Source organism: Desmodus rotundus, chromosome 5 (assembly GCF_022682495.2).
Source record: "Desmodus rotundus isolate HL8 chromosome 5, HLdesRot8A.1, whole genome shotgun sequence".
NCBI classification, from domain to species: domain Eukaryota; kingdom Metazoa; phylum Chordata; class Mammalia; order Chiroptera; family Phyllostomidae; genus Desmodus; species Desmodus rotundus.
The window spans coordinates 79,014,939-79,034,680 of NC_071391.1; the positions used below are offsets into that span (position 1 = coordinate 79,014,939).

The following is a 19,742-nucleotide window of genomic DNA, read 5'->3' on the forward strand; positions in this document are numbered from 1 at the left end:
ACAAACAACCACGCCGCAGAGTAACCCTAGGCTCTTTGAGAACTTCCTGGGGCAGCCAAACCTGCAGAACAGCTGTTGGAGCAGAAGCCTCGGCCTGAGCACCTAGCATAGCACTGATGTTATCAAATGCCCTGGTAAAGTAATTTTTCAAGGTGTTCCTGAATTTGTCCTGTGTCTGCTTTCCTGCAAAGGACAAATTTGCCAATACACTTTATGGCTTAAAACCACTCACTCAGTTCTTCTTTCAATTTCTGAGTGTTCAGGTTGTGCCAGGCAGTGGGGACATACACAGGTGGGCACAGTCCTGGCCTCAAGGAGCCCACGCTGACCCAGTGTGCTAAGTACATTGGAGGTATGTTTGTAGGGGTCCAGAACTGCCACATCACCTAACAGTAGGGCCCACCAAAATTTGTTCAGAGATGAGGAGTGTTCAAGGGGCCAAGGACATATGTTTTGTTTCTATTCTTACTGATGGTGAACACTTTGACCTTGGACTCCTCACCAGTAACGAGATGGTTCTTAATTGGCTGCAATTGGCTCCCTAAGGAACATTTGGCAATTTCTGGAGATATTTTTAATTGTTACAATTGAGTGAAGAACTACTGACATCTAGTAGGTAGAGGCCAGGGATGCCACTAGACATCCTACAAAACCCGAGACAGCCTCACAACAGAGAATCATTCAACCCCCAAAAGGCAATAGTGCTGAGGTTGAGAGAAACTCTTAGCTACTTGTCTCTATGTTTCTCTCTGTGTTTTCTCAAGCCTTTTGTTTCTTTTAAACCAAAGCAAATATTTAAATGGCAGCTTTCTCTCTTTTGGTGGGAAGTTATCTGATAATGCGGTGCAGTCTCCTTTAAAGTGTGCCATTCCTGCCTGGCTGCCCACCAAGTTTAGGAAGTTCATTTCCTTCAATCTTAGCAAGAATCCCCGTAGCATCAACTTCCAGCTTTCTGCAGGCTTAAGGGGAGAGGACTTCCGTTAATAAATAATGGAAATCTATGTATCATACAAAACCTTTGGTTTAGACAGTAGTTTCATTATTTTCTCCCTCCTACTTTTCATAAAAGTTATTAATTGGAATCAATAATCACTGGCTCAAGTTGCATCCCAGCTCATGCCTTTTACATTGACAGGCTATGAGCAGCAATCAAGAGTGCCAAAGAAAGAAATCTATTCATATTCAGATTGGATTTTTGAATCCCAAGAATTCCAAATTAGCTCTATTCCTTTATAACTTCCAAGCATTTTTATTTCTTTTTACATTCCTCATCGGCTTCATATGCCATGGCTCTCACATGGTAGAGGCCAGTGAGCTCTGAGTACTTCTCCAAGGAAAAGGAGAGTGAAGAAGCATCTGGAGCAGGTCTCTGCCCTCTTAGAGAGCAAAGGTCTGTGCGTGCCATTTCAGCCCACCGCTCAGTTAAAGGAGAGGCTGCAGGTAGTGAGCGGCTGGGGCCCACGCGCAAACAGGGCTTTGGGGCTGACGCACTGTAGGGATTATGCGTTAACTTCTGGCTGTGGAGATGTAGAGACCCAGATTTCCTAATCCTGACTCTACCAGTGACCAGTAACCTCCTTGAGCGTGATCTTTAAATTTTCTAACCTCAGTTTCTTCATCTTTAAAATGAGGACAATAATAGTACTTCACAGATTTCCTCTGAGGATTAAATGAAATTATCTATGTCAAGTGCCAGTTGGTACTGGTTCCAAGGGTTCAATGTCATCAGAGCGGAGGAGAGAAGCGGCATTACTCTGAAGGAGAAAGGGGGCTCTGTCTTTAGAGGACCTCTCTTATATGCATTCTTCACCAGAATTCTACCCCATGCTTTTTGCAAAAAGGAAAACAACAAAAATGAGAGAGACAGACAGAGACAGAGAAAGGTAGGTACGAGTACTAAGACCACAATGAATCGAAGAATACCTCTACCCTCCTTCTGCACTCTTAGTCTCATTCTTTCATCTCCGAACCACATGAGTCACACAGAAAGGCATAGGCATGTGTAGATCAAAAGTTAAGACGATGAAAAAAATAGAAAACTTATAGCTTCTCAGCCTTCTCTATATCTTCTCTAGCTTCTCTAAGCATGTGAACACAGAGAATATATTTAAGTCTAAGTCCTGGGTGGAGAATCCTGTTGGTCAGTACCCTCATGTGAACCTGTTCTGGCCCAATGCATCTCACGTATCAGTGGCTTCCACTTCGAATACAAACGACAATCTTACCCAGAAAAGATCCAGCCCAGACCCACATGGGCTTGGAAAAGTGGCTTTCTGCCACTTCCTCTGTCCAGAGCTTTAGTGCTGTACAGAGTGACATGTGGAAAAATATCAGAGATGCCAGTGATGGTGTATGTGAGTGGACACACAGTGGCCTCACTCCTTCCTGGCACAGCCTGCTTGCTGATTGAGCATTTCAGTACCAGAGCCAACTGGAAACCAACCATGAGTGGAAAACTTTGAACTCTCTAGGAGAAATCTAAGTTTCTTAAGTAAATTTAAAGCTGAGCCAAAGAGAAACCTGTTTACATAGGTAGCCAACCGGGATTACATTAATTATGAATTCCTTAGAGTAAGCTTTAGTTTCCACTTACCACAGCAGTTTCCCTCACAGACGCAGCCGGTCCTGCATGCCTGTCACATCTGTGGAGAGAATTTGAAAAAAGTTCTTTGAAGAGTGCCTAACTTTTACCAGGAGAAGAATCAACAGCCATCTGCCATTGTACCTTGATATCTTGAGAAGATACACATATATTTCTAATGTTCTATAGGAAGATGTTTCTTGGTTAGTGCATTGTTGATAAAAATTTCAGAAAACTTTCCTATGATTGCTAACGATGTTTTTACATCTTTGTCACTCAGGTAGCCAAGAAGAAATTACATAATAGTGGGCTTGTGTTTGAATACAGCCTGAGATATAACAGCAAAATGGTCACATCTGCTGAGTGCTTATTATGAGTGCAGGCAGCGTTCTTACACTCTGTGCTGATGTTAACTCATTTAAATACATCATTCTCATGAAGTGGATACCGTGTCTACTGCCATCTTACAGACCAGCAGATAGAGGTACAGAGAAGTTAGAAGACACTACTCAAGCTAGATACCAGTGATCTTCAACCTTTTTCATCTCATGGCACATGTAAACTAATTACTAAAATTCTGCAGCACACCAAAAATGTATTATATTTCCTTGCTGATCTGAGAGAAAAATAGGTATTTTGATTCATTCTCACCAGACAGCTACTATTGTGTTGGCTGTTGTCATTTTTTAATTTGACAGTTTAAAGGAAAGGAGGTCAGTGTCCCTGACTAAATAGTCAGATATTGCATGTTTTAAAAATTCTTATGGCACACTGGTTGAAAATCGATGCTCTACCCTCTTGCCAGAGTGACCACTATAAATTGAATCATGCCAGTTCCCTGCTTTACATTTTAATGATTCCCATTTGCACTCGGGTGAAAGTTCAAATTCTTCTCCGCAGTTAGAAGACCCTATATTATCTAGTCCCTGAATACTTTCCAGCTTCATATCTCACCTTCCTTTATCCCTTCTGCCATAGGAAATTTGCCACACTCTGGAACCGACGCATTCATTGTTCCTTTGCCTGAAACAGTTTTCTACCAATTGTTTGCCTGGATAACTATCTCATCCTTAAAGAATCATTATAAATGTCATTTGCCCTGGGAGACCTGCCCAGACTCTAGGTACCTAGACTTAGATTCTTACTCTAAGGTTCACCCACTCCATTGGGCTCCCAGAGCACACAGGACTTCTTCCCCTTCTTAGCACGAATCCATGTTTCCCTGTTTCCTTTTTGTTGTCCTCGCAGGATTAAGGCCTGTAAAGCCAAGGCCTATTGTTTCATTCCATAGTGCTGCACATGGAATTCCTCGAACAGTATTTGTTGAAGAAATGAGCAAATGTGTTCATTTTTATTCTCATCTCATCTGCTCTTCCTATATTCTTCACCATCATCCATTTAGTTTCCTAAGTCAGAGTGGAGAGTTCCCCTCCACTCTTTCTTCCGCATTCACCCCATCCAATTACCAGGCTCTCATGATTCTACATTCTAAACCATGCACAAATGTGTCCACTTCTGTCTTCCTTGTTGCCACTATCTTAGTTTAAGCCACTACCATCTCCACAGTCTCTTACGTGGTCTCTCTGACTTGAATTTTGCCCCTTGTATTTGTTCTTTGAGCTACAGCTGGAGCAGTTTCACAGCCTGCGCACTGTTGGCGTCTCTCAGGTGTGGTGGGCTGTCGCCTGTTGTAGGATGTCCAGCAACTGCTCTGAACCTTCCCCACTAGATGCCAATAGCACTTACCTTCGCTGAAAACCAGTAACGCCTTCAGACATTGCCAAATGTCTTTTTGGGGGAATTTGCCCCAGGTTGAGAACCACAGAACTAAGGTGATCTTTCTAAAATGAAAATCTCATTATGTCACTTCTCTGTTTAAAGACCATCAATGGAAAAAAATACATACATGTGCACATGCATGCATGCATGAAATACACCAAAATATTAGTGTTTGTCCAGTGAGTTGTGAGTGATTTTTATCTGATATACATGCATATGTACATAAAATAAACCTGTATTATACATAATAATAAGAAAAGGCATGGTGTTATTTAAAAAAAGTGATTCGTGGCTCCCTGCTGTCTACAGGAGCAATCACCTCCAAGCTCATCAGCACTGCATGGGTCAGGTCCCTGCGTTCTGGACTCGGCCGGCCTCTCCCATCCCATCTCTTACCAGTTTCACCTTGTACTGGGTCGCTGAACCTCAGTGACCTAGATGACTGCTTTTTCCAGTCTCTGTACCTTTGCTGTGTCATTCTTTCTGCCTTGTGCAACATCCCAACTCTTAATCGCTCAGCTCAGTCCTATGTGTCTTTCAAAAATTGGCTCTCTTCTTCCTGGAAGTCTCCTGGATCCTCCAGTCTGAGCTAAGTGCTTCTCCTACATGCTCTCACGGCAGAGATGCCATGCGTCCGCCACAGCACCCACCAGATTATGCTGTAATCATCAGTGCATCTGGCTGCACCCAGGTTGCAGCAAGGCAAGATGATATCCCTGTGTGGATTTTATTTATTTTTAAAGGATTTTATTTATTTATTTTTAGAGAGAGGGGAATGGAGGGAGAAAGAGAGGGAGAGAGATATCGATGTGTGAGAGATACAGTGATCAGTTGCCTCTCACGTGCCCCCAACTGGGGGGCCGGCCCACAGCCTAGACATGTACCCTGACTGGAAATCAAACTGGCGACCTTTCGGTTCGTAGGCTGGCACTCGATCCACTGAGCCACACCAGCCAGGGCCCCTGTGTGAATTTTAAAGGGCATCCCTTCCTGAAGATCCTTACTGTCACTTGCCAGAAAACTGCCGTAATAAATATACAAACCCACAAAGATTGTGATATCACCAGTACTTCCTGGAGATCTGTGGGGTACCTCCTGCCCAACTCTGTGCAGCAACCTATTGTCCCCTGCTAGATTATGAAGTCCTCCAGACAGAGGTGAACTTTGTTTTCACGATTTTATCTCTAACACTAAACATAGCACCTGATCAAAAGTAAGGCTTTGATAAAAGCTTGATAAATAAATGAAAGAGAAACGTTCACCTGGGCTACTGGCACCCATACCAGGAACTCTGACAGCCTTTAGCGTGGAGGGAATAGGGAGCTATGCTGCAGTGGTTTCCAAACCTGAATGAGCTTCCTAATATCCCAGAGAATTAAAAATAAGTAAACGTCCCTGTGCCCTACTTCAGACCTTCTGAAGCAGAATCTGGAGGTTGGGGCCTGGTTATCTGTCATTATTTTTAAATTGCTGATGAGATTATAATAATGACCAACCAAATCAACTGGGAACCTTGGCCACTCCCCTTGTCCTGCTTCTCCCGCCTGTAACCACAACCCTGCTGTTTATCTGTGGACACCACACCTGGTGTAGAGGATTTCCAAAGAAGGCTTACTCTGACTTCTTCAATCTAGGTGTCTTAGGTTTTTTCCGGTTCCAGGGTAAGCAAAGGCACTCAGCTGGGAAAGGGGAAGACAGCACAGCAGGACGTTTGTAGTGCACGAGAGCAAAAATAACCACCAACCAGAACCTAGGAAAAGAATAGCTGCCTTTTTAATTTTCCAAAATAGTATTTGAACTTTTTGTTAATGTACACTGAGGTTGCAGTTGGACTGCCTAAGCTGAGTACACCCTATAGATGAGGCAAATTTGGGGATTTCTGAAGAGCGGCTAGTGGATCCACTAAAGCCCTTTGCATCTCAAGGGGAAAAAAATTACCCTAAAGGAACATGGTGATCAGCATGCATACACTCACTCCTGCAGTTATCACTCTGTAATCACACCTACGGAGAGAGTACTTACTCAATGCTAAGCACTGTGGTGGTCCCCAAAGGAAAGAAGCAATCTTAGATCTAATTGTACATGTTGCTCTTGAGCCTATTAACTAGTTCCCTTGTATTTGCACTTCGCCTAGTGCTTGGAATTATAACAGAGGGAAGAGTAGGGGGGCAAAGGTCCACATCCCTAAAATCGTCATAATGACCTGGTGACACATGGCTGCACAGCTTTGAGAATGTGTGTGGACAGGAGTGTGTGGCCCCCTGAAGGGGTGACTTTATTGTGGAGTGTGTCGGGGCATGAAACAGAGTAGCATGCATACCCCCTACCTTGGGGTGGGGTCATCACGTAATGGCCTGGGGTCTGCAATAAGAAAAGAACAACTGTACACGCTACCTGGCAACCAGGAAGACTGCATTTGTAAGCTCATGCCATACACTGTCGGTTACTTGCCGAACTATGTGGAAGGAATTTGTGGGGCAGTGGAGGTATTGAAATTTTGTGGTGGGGGATGCACTAGATTCCCCATAGCAAGACCTGAGGACATAGGACTTGCAAGGAAATGTTGGGGGAAAGGTACGTGTAAAACATGAATACTTTTCTCAAATTTATTGGCTTGCAATAAATAAATTAAAACATGAATGGAAACTATTTTTCTTTTTTCCTGGGGGTGGGGGGGTCACACAGGGTACGGTATAGCCATTTATAAATAGGCTTAAAATAATAATAATAGATAGTATGGGAACTGCATAATTTTGGGAGGAGAAACTAGTCGTATTTGAAGCAGTAACTGCAGAACTTTTCGCCTTCTTAATTCATGAGGTCACTGTGTTCCCATGACTTTTTATCCACTGATAATAGGAAATCAAAGCTTCAATATGCCATATATTTTTTATTGCCCGGGCCTTTCTAAAATGAACAAGTGTATCTGGTGAAATGATGAAGTCCATTTTTGTCCCCCCTGGAGATAGTTATCCATTATCCAGTGTCATTTCCCAGTTAAGCCATAGCTTAGCATAAAAGAGGAAAAGAAAATTCTCTGATACTCAGTCTTTTAGGGCTGAATGGAAGGCTGGCTGTGCTTTGCCTAGAGAGGTTGGATCTCTTTCTGTGATTTACAAAAAATCCTATAAACTGCTTTGCTGACTTGTTCTCCAGAGCAACAAGTGTGACAAAGTCAAACCTTGATGACTTCAGCGAGTGGAAACCTGGCAGAGAATGACTGTACTTCCCCTGGGGCCTTTTGTGCTCCTCCAGTGCACTCACAGGCAAGGAGGAGCTCCTGAACCAGAGTCTGTATTTTAAGGATGATATTGTATTTTGAAAGATCAGAACTGCCAAAGAAAGTTTAGTTCTACTCAAGAGAAAAGAGCACCTTGGAATTTATTGGTAGGAATATATTCCTACCATGGTATAACACTTCCTTAACCACATACATTCAGGATTTATAACCAAATATTTAGGTAAAACTGATATTTAAAAATAAAAAGGATATATTTTTACATTTTATCTTCTGAAATCTCTTAGGAGCAAAAAACTAGTGTCTTCATGATACTTGCATCAGCATAACTAATAAATATATATTCCCGATTATATTTTGAAAATAAAATGTATCTAAAGGCAACACATTTTGAAAACTGCTAAGCACACATGTACACTTAAAATGATAAAATTTGTTTAATTTCTGCATGCTGTGCTGAATGCCTCAGTTCATCTGGACGAAACGGAGCTACAAGTCATTTCAGTACATAAGAAGGGTGGTTGCTAAACAGAGTTTTGCAAGAGTTTCAATTTTTTTTCAGTTTGGCCCATAACTAAGACTCATGCAACCCAGAATGACGATTATAGATCTTTTATCTTCTTTGACCCACTTTTGCACTAACTTGCAATATGAGCTTGGAAATAACTTGTCAATAGAGTTAACAGGTTTTTCAACCTTTCCCAGTTTACTACTGTTAGATTGTTCAGTGATATAAAACCCTGCTTTAAAGAAAATCACCTAAAACACAGATTACATCATGAGTCCCAGCTACACCACACATTAGGATTATTTCTTTTCTCCTTAAAAGACATTTTAGCTACAAAGAAAATCCAATGAGAAAATACTCCACTTTTGAGAGTATTCAAAAGAAAGAAAATAACTCCCAAATTAAAAGTGGAAAATGCTCCACTTTTAATTTCCCAAATGAGAGAATTACTAATGTTTCAAACATTTTACCAAAAAAAAAAAGAAAGAAAGAAAGAAAAGAAACTCACCTATTTGAAGAGTATTTGCTTGTAAGTGACTCTGGTAGAGACAGTCACAAAAGTCTACATTTCGTTCATTATTTCATCAAAGACAAAAGAGCCTCTGGTCAAAGCTAGAAGCAAAAATCCTTCCAGCCACTCAAGAGGGGAGGACAGAACTGTTTTCTACGGCCAGGAGCTTCCGCACATGCCCCACCAGCTGCTTGCTGCTTGTTGCTTTTCAGCAACAGTGACCTCTAACACCTTTCGTTGAAGCACCGCGACGCACTCGTACTGGTCTGACGGCACACGCGGAACACAGCACATGCCACGCCAACACCTTAAGAGGGTGGGAAGCTTTTCAACCAGGAAGGCATGCTGAGAATATTTAGCAGTCAGCTCAACTGAACGGAAGTAAAGCGTTGCTTGTTTTTCACAAGACGATCCAGGAATATAATGAGTTGAGGTGCACTGATTTATACAGATCTAAACTAGGAACCATCTGGAACTATGCCTCCCTTGCTCTAAAGCTTCTCCTCCTTTATCTTAAATTTAAATTCTGGGCAATGACATCAGAATGGTCCTGATTTTTCTCCAGTCTCTTTGGTCATCTCAGCTATGCTGATTTAGTACCCCACCCTTCCTTGTGACCACAGATACACATACCCTTAAGGAAGTACTTCTGATTTAAATATCTGCCTGACCAAGGCTTGGACCAGGCATGCGGAGCAGGGGGGAAATTGTCAGTAATTATTACCTGCGACCTGTGCAGCTGGTTAGAGGTAGATTTCAAGCGAGCCAGGTTTCATGGTTTCATAAGGACTTTGTTCCTCTGCAAGAAAAGTCCTGTTTCCTTTGTCAGGATCTGAATTTAAGTTCTAAGAACAATTATTAAACATTCTGAACAGAAAACAGGCTGCCGACCTCCGGGATCAGGTAGCTAAGGAGCTATTTATCACGTGATCTGAATTTGACTCACCCTTTCGGTCCCAGCCACGGAGGCTTTAAAGTCTCCTTTCTGGGTTTTCCGAAGGAGAACAGGGAAGCAAATGATGATCTGAAGCTCAGCCGAGAAGGAAGGGGTGTTGGGTTTCTTTGAGTAGGTGTATTTTTAGATCGTGATGTTTGTAATTCCATAGGATCTAAAAGAAAATTGTAAAAGTTCTGTATCATTAAAATATTTCCAGGTAAATAAATCTCAGAGAACTAAAGCTTCACCCCCGCTTCCCTCCTCTCTGTACTCGTGGGAAGTCTAGCAGCAGGCATCTCCGCGTGAAGACCTCGGGAACTCAGGGGAGTCCTGTGCCTCTGACGGTTCTGCTGAGTAGAGAAAATCCTCACAAAAACCGGAGGGAGTCTTTCAATAGCACGGTGGACTGCACTTCCCTGGGACCCTCCCCTACACCAGCTGTGTGAATTCTATTCAACGTGTCTTCCCCGGAGCTAGCTAAAACCCGAGATGAGGTGAGGGGCCTCATTCAGTTCTTATGTTGCTCTTAACCACCTTGTCCTTCAGAAATTTTTATTTTAGTATTTTAAAACATAGTGATAGATACGATGTAACTTTCATACCAAAGAGAATAAAAGAAACGGAAATAAGCCGTTTAGAGTGTTTCTTATTACTGTCAAAAATCTATATGTATATATATTTACTACATATGTTTACATGTATATAAGCATGTAATATAAATATGTGTACATAGTATATAGTTTTATATATAAGTATGAAAAATTCTAAGGTAATAGCAACACGTACAAAGTCCATAATACTATAATACTTTTGGACATGCTGAATTTATAAATATTAGAGGAATTCCAGGTAAAGGGAAAGTCACCATAGCATATATGGGGTTAATCTAAATATCTGAAATGTGAGTCTTTTTAGATAGATCTGTTTATTATGGGAGTTGCAAAATATTGTCAATATGTGAGTTTAGAAATATCACTACATGTTTCTTGACTCTACTGATGTTAGTAACATGTAAGCAAAAGCAGTCAATGTGACCATCAGCAGAAAGAGACTATACTGTTACAGTATTTTATAATTTCTAATGTGCTTTGTTATTCTCATTACAGTCCTGTGACAGGTTTTATTGTACTCATTTACAGGCAACAAAAATAAGTGATTGGTGAAGGTAAGCAACATGCTTAGATTCCAAAGAAGGCATTTATTAGAGCTCACATGGTTTAAGTTTCTAAAGTACCAGAAGGGTGGCTGCTCCTCGACCACTCCCCCCGCCCGCTTCCCTTCTCACTAGTCTTCCCCTTCCCCACCCCTCCCCCGCCTTCTGCATCGGCACCACACTTAAGTGCTTACTGTGTTCTAGCTCAGTACTTTATACATATAATTTTATTTAATTCTCACAACCACCCTATGAGGTAGGTATTATCATACCCATTTAAAGGTGAAATAAGTGAGACTTGTAGACAACAAGCAACTTGAATATTCACATGGATTCTGATGGAATAGACAAGTAGAGATTTGAATCCAGGACTTTTAAAAATATTGATATTTGTGTTCTTAACCATTATATCATCTTGCCTGACTTTAAAAATATACACCCTAGACATTATAGTACATTTTCAATTCACTCTTTTTATTGTGTATTATGAAACTTTTATACCGTGTTATTGAAGAATAATCCTAAACATAGATTGGTTAAATTGGAGAGCCACTGAGCCATTGTCTGCAATACTGTGCCATAAGAAAAAAATAGGTGTAAATTTTTTCTCACCATTTTCTGCCATCCCCTTCCTTAGCCTGTATGTAAGGGGTTGTTTTAACATTTGGTTAACATCTGTTTCATTGCAAAACTTTTTTCTTTGAATTTCTTCAAACCATTCACCAGTCACTCCCTGAAGCCATCTGATATCCCTCTTTGTCTTCTGGAGTTTGCTGAAATAAAGAAAAATATTAATATACCCTTTAAATTCTTCACATCAAGTATAAACTTATGTGACAGGCTAAATTTTACCTAATGGAGAAACTCCTTAAACTACAAGTCTAGGAGAAAAAATTGGTCCTACTCAGAATTTCCTTTTCACTACTTGTATATATATTGGCTGTATATTTTCTTTTTAAAAAAAAAAATTTTTTATTGTCATTCCATTACAGTTGTCTGCAACTGTATATTTTTCAAATATAATAACAATCTAAAACTTTTGCTAGTATTGAAAATAATCTAGTCTGTGAGGACATGAGTTGACCATTGTGCAAATCTACCTAATGATGCAACTGATTCATAGATGTATTAGTGACAAGCTAAAACTAGAATGTTCTAGTTCTGATTACACATTCGTTTATTCAGATGTGTTCATTGAGCAATATCCATGTACCAGTGTTTGTGTAGGCCATGGGATTCAACAAGAATAAAACATATAGGGTCTTCACTAGCCCATCCAGTGGTCAGAGATAAAAGCTTATATGCAGAAAATAAATTATTGAATGCAGTGGTCTTACATAAGGGAATTCTTTAAACAAAAGAAACACAAAAGCCTATGAATGAGCATAGGGCTAATACTCAGGTAGTAAGAAGCAGTGTAATTTGAGATAAATAGAAAAGGAAACCTGAGCATAAATGCGTCTGATCCCCACTTTCAGAGTACCAGAACTGAAATTCCATCCTTACTTCTTCCTTCTCCCCTACAGTGTCCTGCTTAGTCCTCTTTCTAATGAAAATATAGCTCTAAGTCCTTAATTAAAGCATTGATTGTGATGGATTTTTTGTTTATTTTTAATTTTTTGTTTTTAAATTACTAGTTGTCATGCAATATTATATTAGTTTCAGGCATACCACCTCGTGATTAGACATTTATATAACTTATGAAGTGGTCACCTCAATAAGTCTGGTACCCATAGTTACTACAATATTATTGACTATATTTCCCATGCTGTACTTTACATGCCCATGACTGTTCTGTAACTACCAGTTTGTACTTCTAAATCCCTTCACCTTTTTCACCCATCCCCCTAACCCCTCACCCATCTGGCAACCATCAAAATGTTCTCTGTATCTGTAAGTCTTTTTCTATTCTGCTTGTTTATTTTGTTTCTTAGATTCCACATGTAAGTGAAATATACACCCCAGACATCATCTGGCATTTGTCTTTCTCTGTCTGACTTATTTCACTTAGCATAGTACACTGTAGGTCTATCCATGTTGTTGCAGAAGGCTAGATTTCCTACTTTTTTATGGCTGGGTCATATTCCATGTATATGTGTACCACCTCTTTATCCATTCATTTTCTGACAGACACTGAGGTTGCTTCCAAATCTTGGCTATTGTAAATAATGCTGCAATGAACATATGGATGTATATGTCTTTTTGATTTAGTGTTTTGGGTTTTTGGGGATAAATACCCAGAATTGCTGAGTCCTTCTCTGTCTCGTTAGAGCCTTTGTCTTAAGTTTCTTTTGACTGGTGTAAGTATTGCTTTCCCTGCTTTTTTGTTTTGTTTTGTTTTTATTTTCATGAAATATCATTTTCCATCCCTTTACTTTTAGATTTCTTTGTCTTTCAATCTGAAATGAGTAGACGGCACATGTAAGGATCTTGTTTTGTTATCCATTCAGCCACCATATCTATTTTTATTTGAGCATTTATCCATTTGCCTTTAAAGTAATTGTTGATAAATATGTATTTACTGCCATTTTATTATTCATATTTATCTTGTTTCTTCTTCCTTTTCTTAAAGAAGACCCTTTAATATTTCTTGTAACTGGTTTGGTGGTGGTGATGATTTTTTTAGCTTTTTCTTGTCTGGGAAGCTCTTTATCTGTTCTTCGATTCTAAATGATAGCTTTGAAGGATAGAGTAATTTTGGTGCAGGTCCTTGATTTTCATCACTTTGAATATTTTCTGCCAATCCATTCTGGCTTCCCAAGTTTCTGATGAGAAATCAGCTGACAGTCTTATGGGAGCTCCCTTATAGGTAACTGACTGCTTTTCTTCTTGCTGCTTTTAAGATTCTCTCTTTATCTTTAACCTTTGGCATTTTAATTATGATGTGTCTTGGTGTGGGCCTCTTTGGGTTCATCTTGTTTCGGACTCTCTGTGCTTCCTGGACTTGTATGTCTATTTCCTTCACCAGGTGAGGGAAGTATTCTTTCATTTTTTTAAATAGCTTTTCAATTTCTTGCTCTCACTCTTCTCCTTCTGGTACCTCCATTATATGAAGCTTGGTATGCTTGATATTGTCCACAGACTCTTTATATCATCCTCATTTTTTTGGATTCTTTCTTCCTTATATGCCAAATTGCTGATTCGATTCTCTGCTTCATCCAGTCTACTATTGATTCCCTATAATGTATTCTTCATATCAGTTAATATAGCCTTACTTTCTGACTAGTTCTTATTTGTGGTTTCCATGTCCTTTTTTATGCTGCTGAAGTTCTCACTAAGTTCCTTGAGCATCCTTGTAACCATTGTTTTGAACTCTGTATCTGGTAGATTGCTTGCCTTCATTTCATTTGCTTCTTGTTCTAAAGATTTCTCCTGTTATTTCATTTAGGAATTGTTTCTTTGTCTCTTTATATTGGCTGCTCCCCTGTGTTTGTTTCTATGTATTAGGTAGAGCTGCTACATCTCCAGAACTTGGTGGAGTGGCCTTATATAGTAGGTATCCTGTACAGCCCAGTGGCATAGCCTACCTAGTCACCTGAGCTGGGTACTCCAGGTGTGCCCCACGTGAGCTGTGTGCACGGTCCTGTTTTAGTTGAGCCTCGATTGCTGTTGGCACTTCAATGGGAGGGATTGACCCCCCAAAGACTGATTGTTTTTGAGGACCACCCATCACTACAGAAGAGAATCTGCTATGTAGGGGCCAACCCCATGGAGCAGGACTTGCTTCAATGGGGCTTTGGTGCCCACTGAATCTGCCCCTTGAGTGTGTTACTCATGGAGAGGTTGACTTGTAATCCAGTGTGGTCTGAAGCTGCCCATTGACTGTACTGGCTCTGGGGCCTACCTTGAGGTGCAGTCCTAGGTCAGCTGCTGCCTGTGCCCTGCCCCAGGCTACCTGACATGAACTACAAAGTGACCTGCAGATGGCTGCTACTTGTGCTGGACTTGAAGTTGCCTGGGAGAGGCCAAGCTGCAAACCAAGGCCAGGTGCCACTAGTATCAGGTCTGGTGCCAAGTAGTGAGAGGTATAGGGCTCACTGAGGACAGATGCTGTATGCTTGAAGAATTTTAGGAGAGTAAGAGACATGAACCAAGACAGGTCCTTTGTATGGAAAAGCCACTGGAAATGGCTTGGGTGGATCTGAAATTTGGTTGGGGCAGGGTCTTAGGGAATCACCAGAGCAGGGTGAATGGTGTGAGCCATGTTGATGGATACTCAGATATGGTGGTCACTTGCCAGCTCTGTGTGTTGGTGGGGGCCATTTCAGGAAAAGAACAGTGTCCTCTGCCAGCTTCCCCTCCAGCCCTCACCCTGATGCCAGACAATTCAGCTCTTCCCTTTATGTCTCTGGTGCCTTTCCAGGTGCTGCTCCAGCAGCTGGAGTTCAGAGCATGTGAGTCTGAGGAAGTCTGTGTGTACGGATCCTTTAAGAGGAACTGTCTGGGACTCTAGAAGCCTTCCATCTCATTCAGCCACATTCTTCACTGGTTTTTGCAGCGAGAAGTTATGGGGACTTCACTTCCTGGTACTAGAACCTTGTGATAGGGGGCCTGGTGTGGGGCTGGGACCCCTCACTCCTTTGGGGGGGACCTCTTCAGCTGAGTTATCCCAACTGACTTTTAACCACCACAAGTGGGTGTGGACCAGCATCCCCTGTCTCTGCCCCCCCTCCCCCACCAGAATCAATGGGGCTTCTTCTTTAGATTCTTTGTTGTAGGACTTCTGTTCAGCTGGATTTCAGGTGTTCTGAATGATGGTTGTTCCGTAATTTAGTTGTAATTTTGATGTTGTGAGAGGTTCTGCATACCCCATTTACCTATGCCACCATCTTAGTGGAACCTCATGATTGTTTTCAGAAAGCAGATCATTTTGTCCTATTTCAGGAGGCCCCCAGAACTGCATAGAAAGGGGAGGTACTCAATGCAGAGGGAGACAGCCCTGGTCTGAGGCACACAGAGCACAAAGGGGGGTGTGAAGAAAGAACATGATGACAGTCCTCAAAAAGCCATCAGTTTGGCACAGCACTGGTGAAAACACCTGGCTTGTTGTCGGGTTCAAACCTGGGAAGTTCTGCTGTTTTGGAAAGGATTTCATGTGACTCTGCAGTGGTTGCCCTTTATCCATGTCCTCTGTGAAGCACAAGTTTTAGGGACTTTGTATTACTAAGACGGTGGTGAGCAAAACAGCTGCAGACTGGCAAATTTGGAGTTAAAGGCAATGAACTGAGAGGGTTGCAACTCAGGCTCCTGCTCGGGGCTATGATACTGTCATTTTATAAAATAATTGAGAAGGAAGCCAGAGGCCATCCTGCCCAGACTTGCATTTTGAAAAGCATCAGGCAACAATCGTATGTCCAGCCCACATAATTTGCAGTAGTGCTTCCCATTGTGCCACTGCCGCAGCTCTGACACCCCGTCACTCCGGACTCGATTGCCACTTCCCTTACTAACACACTAAGAAACCAGCAGATGCCTCCAACTAATTACCACCTCATTTTTCAATGTCCCACATTTGTACACATCTAGGACTTCCTGAAGCCCTCCCAAATTATCAGACCCTCACATTCAGGACCCATGGACGGAGCCAAGGGGGCGTGGGTAGGGTGGGGGAAAGTGGTGGTGGGAAAATGGAGACAATTGTATTTGAACATCAATAAAGAAAAGTAAAAAGAAAAAAGAAAGAACTGGTTGACAGTTTGGTAGACTTAATATTTTTAAGCTAGTTGTCAATTGGGTTTCTTTTGTCCATTGACAGCTCTTACAGTACCCCCATTTTCAGAGTATATTAGATATAAATCTTAAACTTCATAATGGTCTCCACAGTGAGAAGTAGACATGGTAGTCTTAAAATAGTGGATGATAACATCTATGAATAAAGTCAGATTGTAAAACTATAGTAAAGCCAGACTGCACAATGTACTAGAAAATGATAACATCTCAGTTTGCAAATCCTTTACTGAGCTCAGTAGTCCTTCCCACCCAACAAAACCAGTAGTCAACCAAGCTATGACGAGTATAAAAGGGACAGTTACTGTTTCACATCAGTCTTCCAGGGCGTTAAGTCGGTTCTGCAGCTCTTTTAGATGGAACATGTTGTTGCGATGGTAGATGGACAACATTAGATTGTGTCTGTGTGGCTTTTCACAACCTGATACAAAGCTCAGTTATAAATATGCACCCTAAATGTTGAAGACAATGTACTTTCACTTTTCACAATACAGTCTTTTTAATTTTGTTATTAATTTTGCATGTGTCATCATGTTTTTTTTAATATCCCTCTTTTATGTTTTGTTGTCTTTTACCACAAAATTGCCTTACAGCCATATAGTTGTTTGGTGAAAATGTTTGCAGCAAAGATGTTTACAGCAAAATGCTTACAGTGACAATCCAGGACATGGCTTTTCACATGGTTGTAATAAACCTTATTCAATGGACACTTGTGGAAGGCCTCCTATGGTGCGGATACAGAGATACAATGGTGAGCAGAGCAGATATGGTTTCTATGGCAGAGAGATCATAGTCTAATGGGAGAGCCAGCCATGAGTCCAATAATGTTAGGGATGTAAGGTAACAGAGACTGGTAAGTTATGATTTACTCATTCAACACATGATGAACTCTGGGTAAAGGGCAGTGAACAAGTCAAGTCCTTGCTCCCATGGAATTTATATTCTGCTGGGGTAGAATGGGAACAGCAAAAAATAAAAAAGTAAATAGATGCTAAGAGAGCATATAACAAGAGGACCTGGTCTGAGGCAGCAGCAGAGATTTCTCTAAGAAGATGACAAATGGCCTGAAGGTTGAAGGATGAGGGATGAGGCAAAGGAGCCATGGGCAGGGGAGAGAGTTTTCTAAGCAGAAGAGCAGCAGCTGTGGAGCAGGTGCTCTGTGAAAGACACAAGGCACTGAAAGGAAGCCCACCTGGCTGCAGAGTGGCAATGGAGAATACAAACTGAAGGGGAGAGGAGGAGGCAGCTGGCTGCCAAGTTATTCAGCGTTTGGGGTTAAATGAAGCAGTTTGGCACTCGGTCCTGGAGCAATGACAAAGCACTGATGACTTGCCAGGGCATGACACATCAGATCTGCATTTTAAAAGATCATCTTAGCCTCAGGTGGAGAGTGAACTTCAGAGAGGAACAGGAGAGTAGTGAGGGTACTTACAGAGACTAGGTAAAAGACGGGTTTGCTTGAACCAGGATGGTACTGGTGAAGCTGAAGAAAAGTAGAAAGTGTTCAGAACTACTAAGTGGATAAAATTGACCCCCAAGTGTCCACCAAGCAATGATGTGAATTTTCAGGGTGAGGGACAGAGACATATCAAGGAAGACTCCTAGATTTCTGATTTACATGGATGCATAGAAAATGCCATTCACAGACACATGCTTATATAATCTTAAAAAAACGCAACATTATATATAAACACTTTTAACATTACTCATTTTTAGAGCAATCATTAAATATCTGCATAATATTCAAACTGGTATATTTTCCATAATTTATTTATTATTCCTTTGGCATGGACCATTGAGATTTTTCCCTTATAAATATTGCCATAACAGAGAGACGGGAAGATGGCGGTGAGATAGGTGGGAGCGGAGTCCACTTCCCCTCAACGCCAGTGAAATACCTAGCTGATCTGAGGAGCAGAGCGAACAGCCAACAGTATTCCAGCATATATGAAGATCAGAGACCAAAGATAGGGGACATTAAAAGATCTGACGGTGAGACAACAAAACCTGGAGTGCTGAAAAGACCAGAGTTAGACCGTGTTACACCCATAAACATCAGCTCAAGACCAGTGAGCACAGGAGATTAAGGAGACAGCACCACTGAATCCCATTGGCATTCTACCATAGAAGTTCATACCATAAACCCAGGGAGTCAGAATACATCAATTTAAGAAGCAGGCTAACAAAAAGAGTCTCACAAACAATGGGAAGACAAAGAAACAGTCCCCAAATGAAAGGAAAGGAGGAAGCCTCAGAAAGAATGCTAACTGAAAAAGAGGCAAGTCAACTATCAGCTACTGAGTTCAAAGCAATGGTTATCAGGAAGCTCACTGAGCTCTCTGAGCTCAAAGAGAACTACCAGAAACTACAGGGAAATTACAATGAACTCACTGCAAACTATTATCAACATGAAAAAGGAAATAGAAACTATCAACAAGAGCCAAGAGGAAATGACGAATACAATTTCTGAATTGAAGAACACAGTAGAAGGAATGAAAAGCAGACTTGATGAAGCAGAGGATCGGATCAGCGAGCTGGAGGACAAAGTAGAAAAAAACACCAAGAAAGAGCAAGAAAAGGAAAAGAGGCTCAGAAAGAATGAAGAGGCAATAAGGGAAATGCAGGACAACATGAAACGTAACAATATCCGTATAATAGGGATACCAGAAAGAGAAGAAGAAGAGCAAGGGATAGAAAACGTGTTTGAAAAAGTAATGATGGAAAACTTCCCCAATCTGATTAGAGAAAAAGTCACACAAATCCAGGAAACACAGAGAGTTCCAAGCAAGAGGAACCCAAAGAGGCCCACTGCAAGACACATCATAATTAAAATGGCAAAATTCCAAGACAAAGAGAGGATCTTAAAGGCAGCAAGGGAATAAAAGGAAGTAATATACAAGGGAGCCTCAATAAGGTTAGGAACTGACTTCTCAATGGAAATGCTCCAAGCCAGAAGAGAATGGCAAAAAATATTCCAAGTAATGAGAACCAGAGGCCTGCAACCAAGACTACTTTACCCAGCAAGGCTCTCAATCAAGATAGAAGGCCAAATAAATAGTTTCCCAGACAAAAGAAGTCTAAAAGAATACACTTCCACCAAACCAGCTCTGCAAGAGATGCTAAAGGGACTGCTTTAAGGAAAGGAAGGAAAAGAGAAAGAGAGAGGAACACAGGTATGAAAAAATGGCAATGAATAACTACCTATCGATAATAACCTTAAACGTAAATGGATTAAGTGCCCCAATCAAAAGACATAGAATAGCTGAATGGATAAGAAAACATGACCCACACATATGCTGCCTACAAGA

At 41.2% G+C, this 19,742-nt stretch overlaps 1 protein-coding gene across 9 annotated transcripts in view; it reads right to left on the bottom strand.

The window, feature by feature from the left end:
- Nucleotides 1-19,742, bottom strand: part of LOC112314188 (protein O-glucosyltransferase 3) — a 114,595-nt gene that overhangs the window by 45,308 nt on the left and 49,545 nt on the right. For 6 of the 9 annotated variants that reach the window (XM_053923625.1, XM_024570731.3, XM_024570730.3 and 3 more), the window contains exons 2-4: nt 11,320-11,480; nt 9,564-9,726; nt 2,594-2,642 (exon numbers count right to left, since the gene is read on the bottom strand). In XM_053923625.1, coding sequence (XP_053779600.1) covers nt 2,594-2,642; nt 9,564-9,726; nt 11,320-11,480 — 373 coding nt within the window. Of the gene's footprint in view, nt 1-2,593; nt 2,643-8,614; nt 9,322-9,341; nt 9,514-9,563; nt 9,727-11,319; nt 11,481-19,742 lie in introns of those variants that run through there. The other 3 variants (XM_045203963.2, XM_024570733.3, XM_024570734.2) reach the window with 2 other exon arrangements.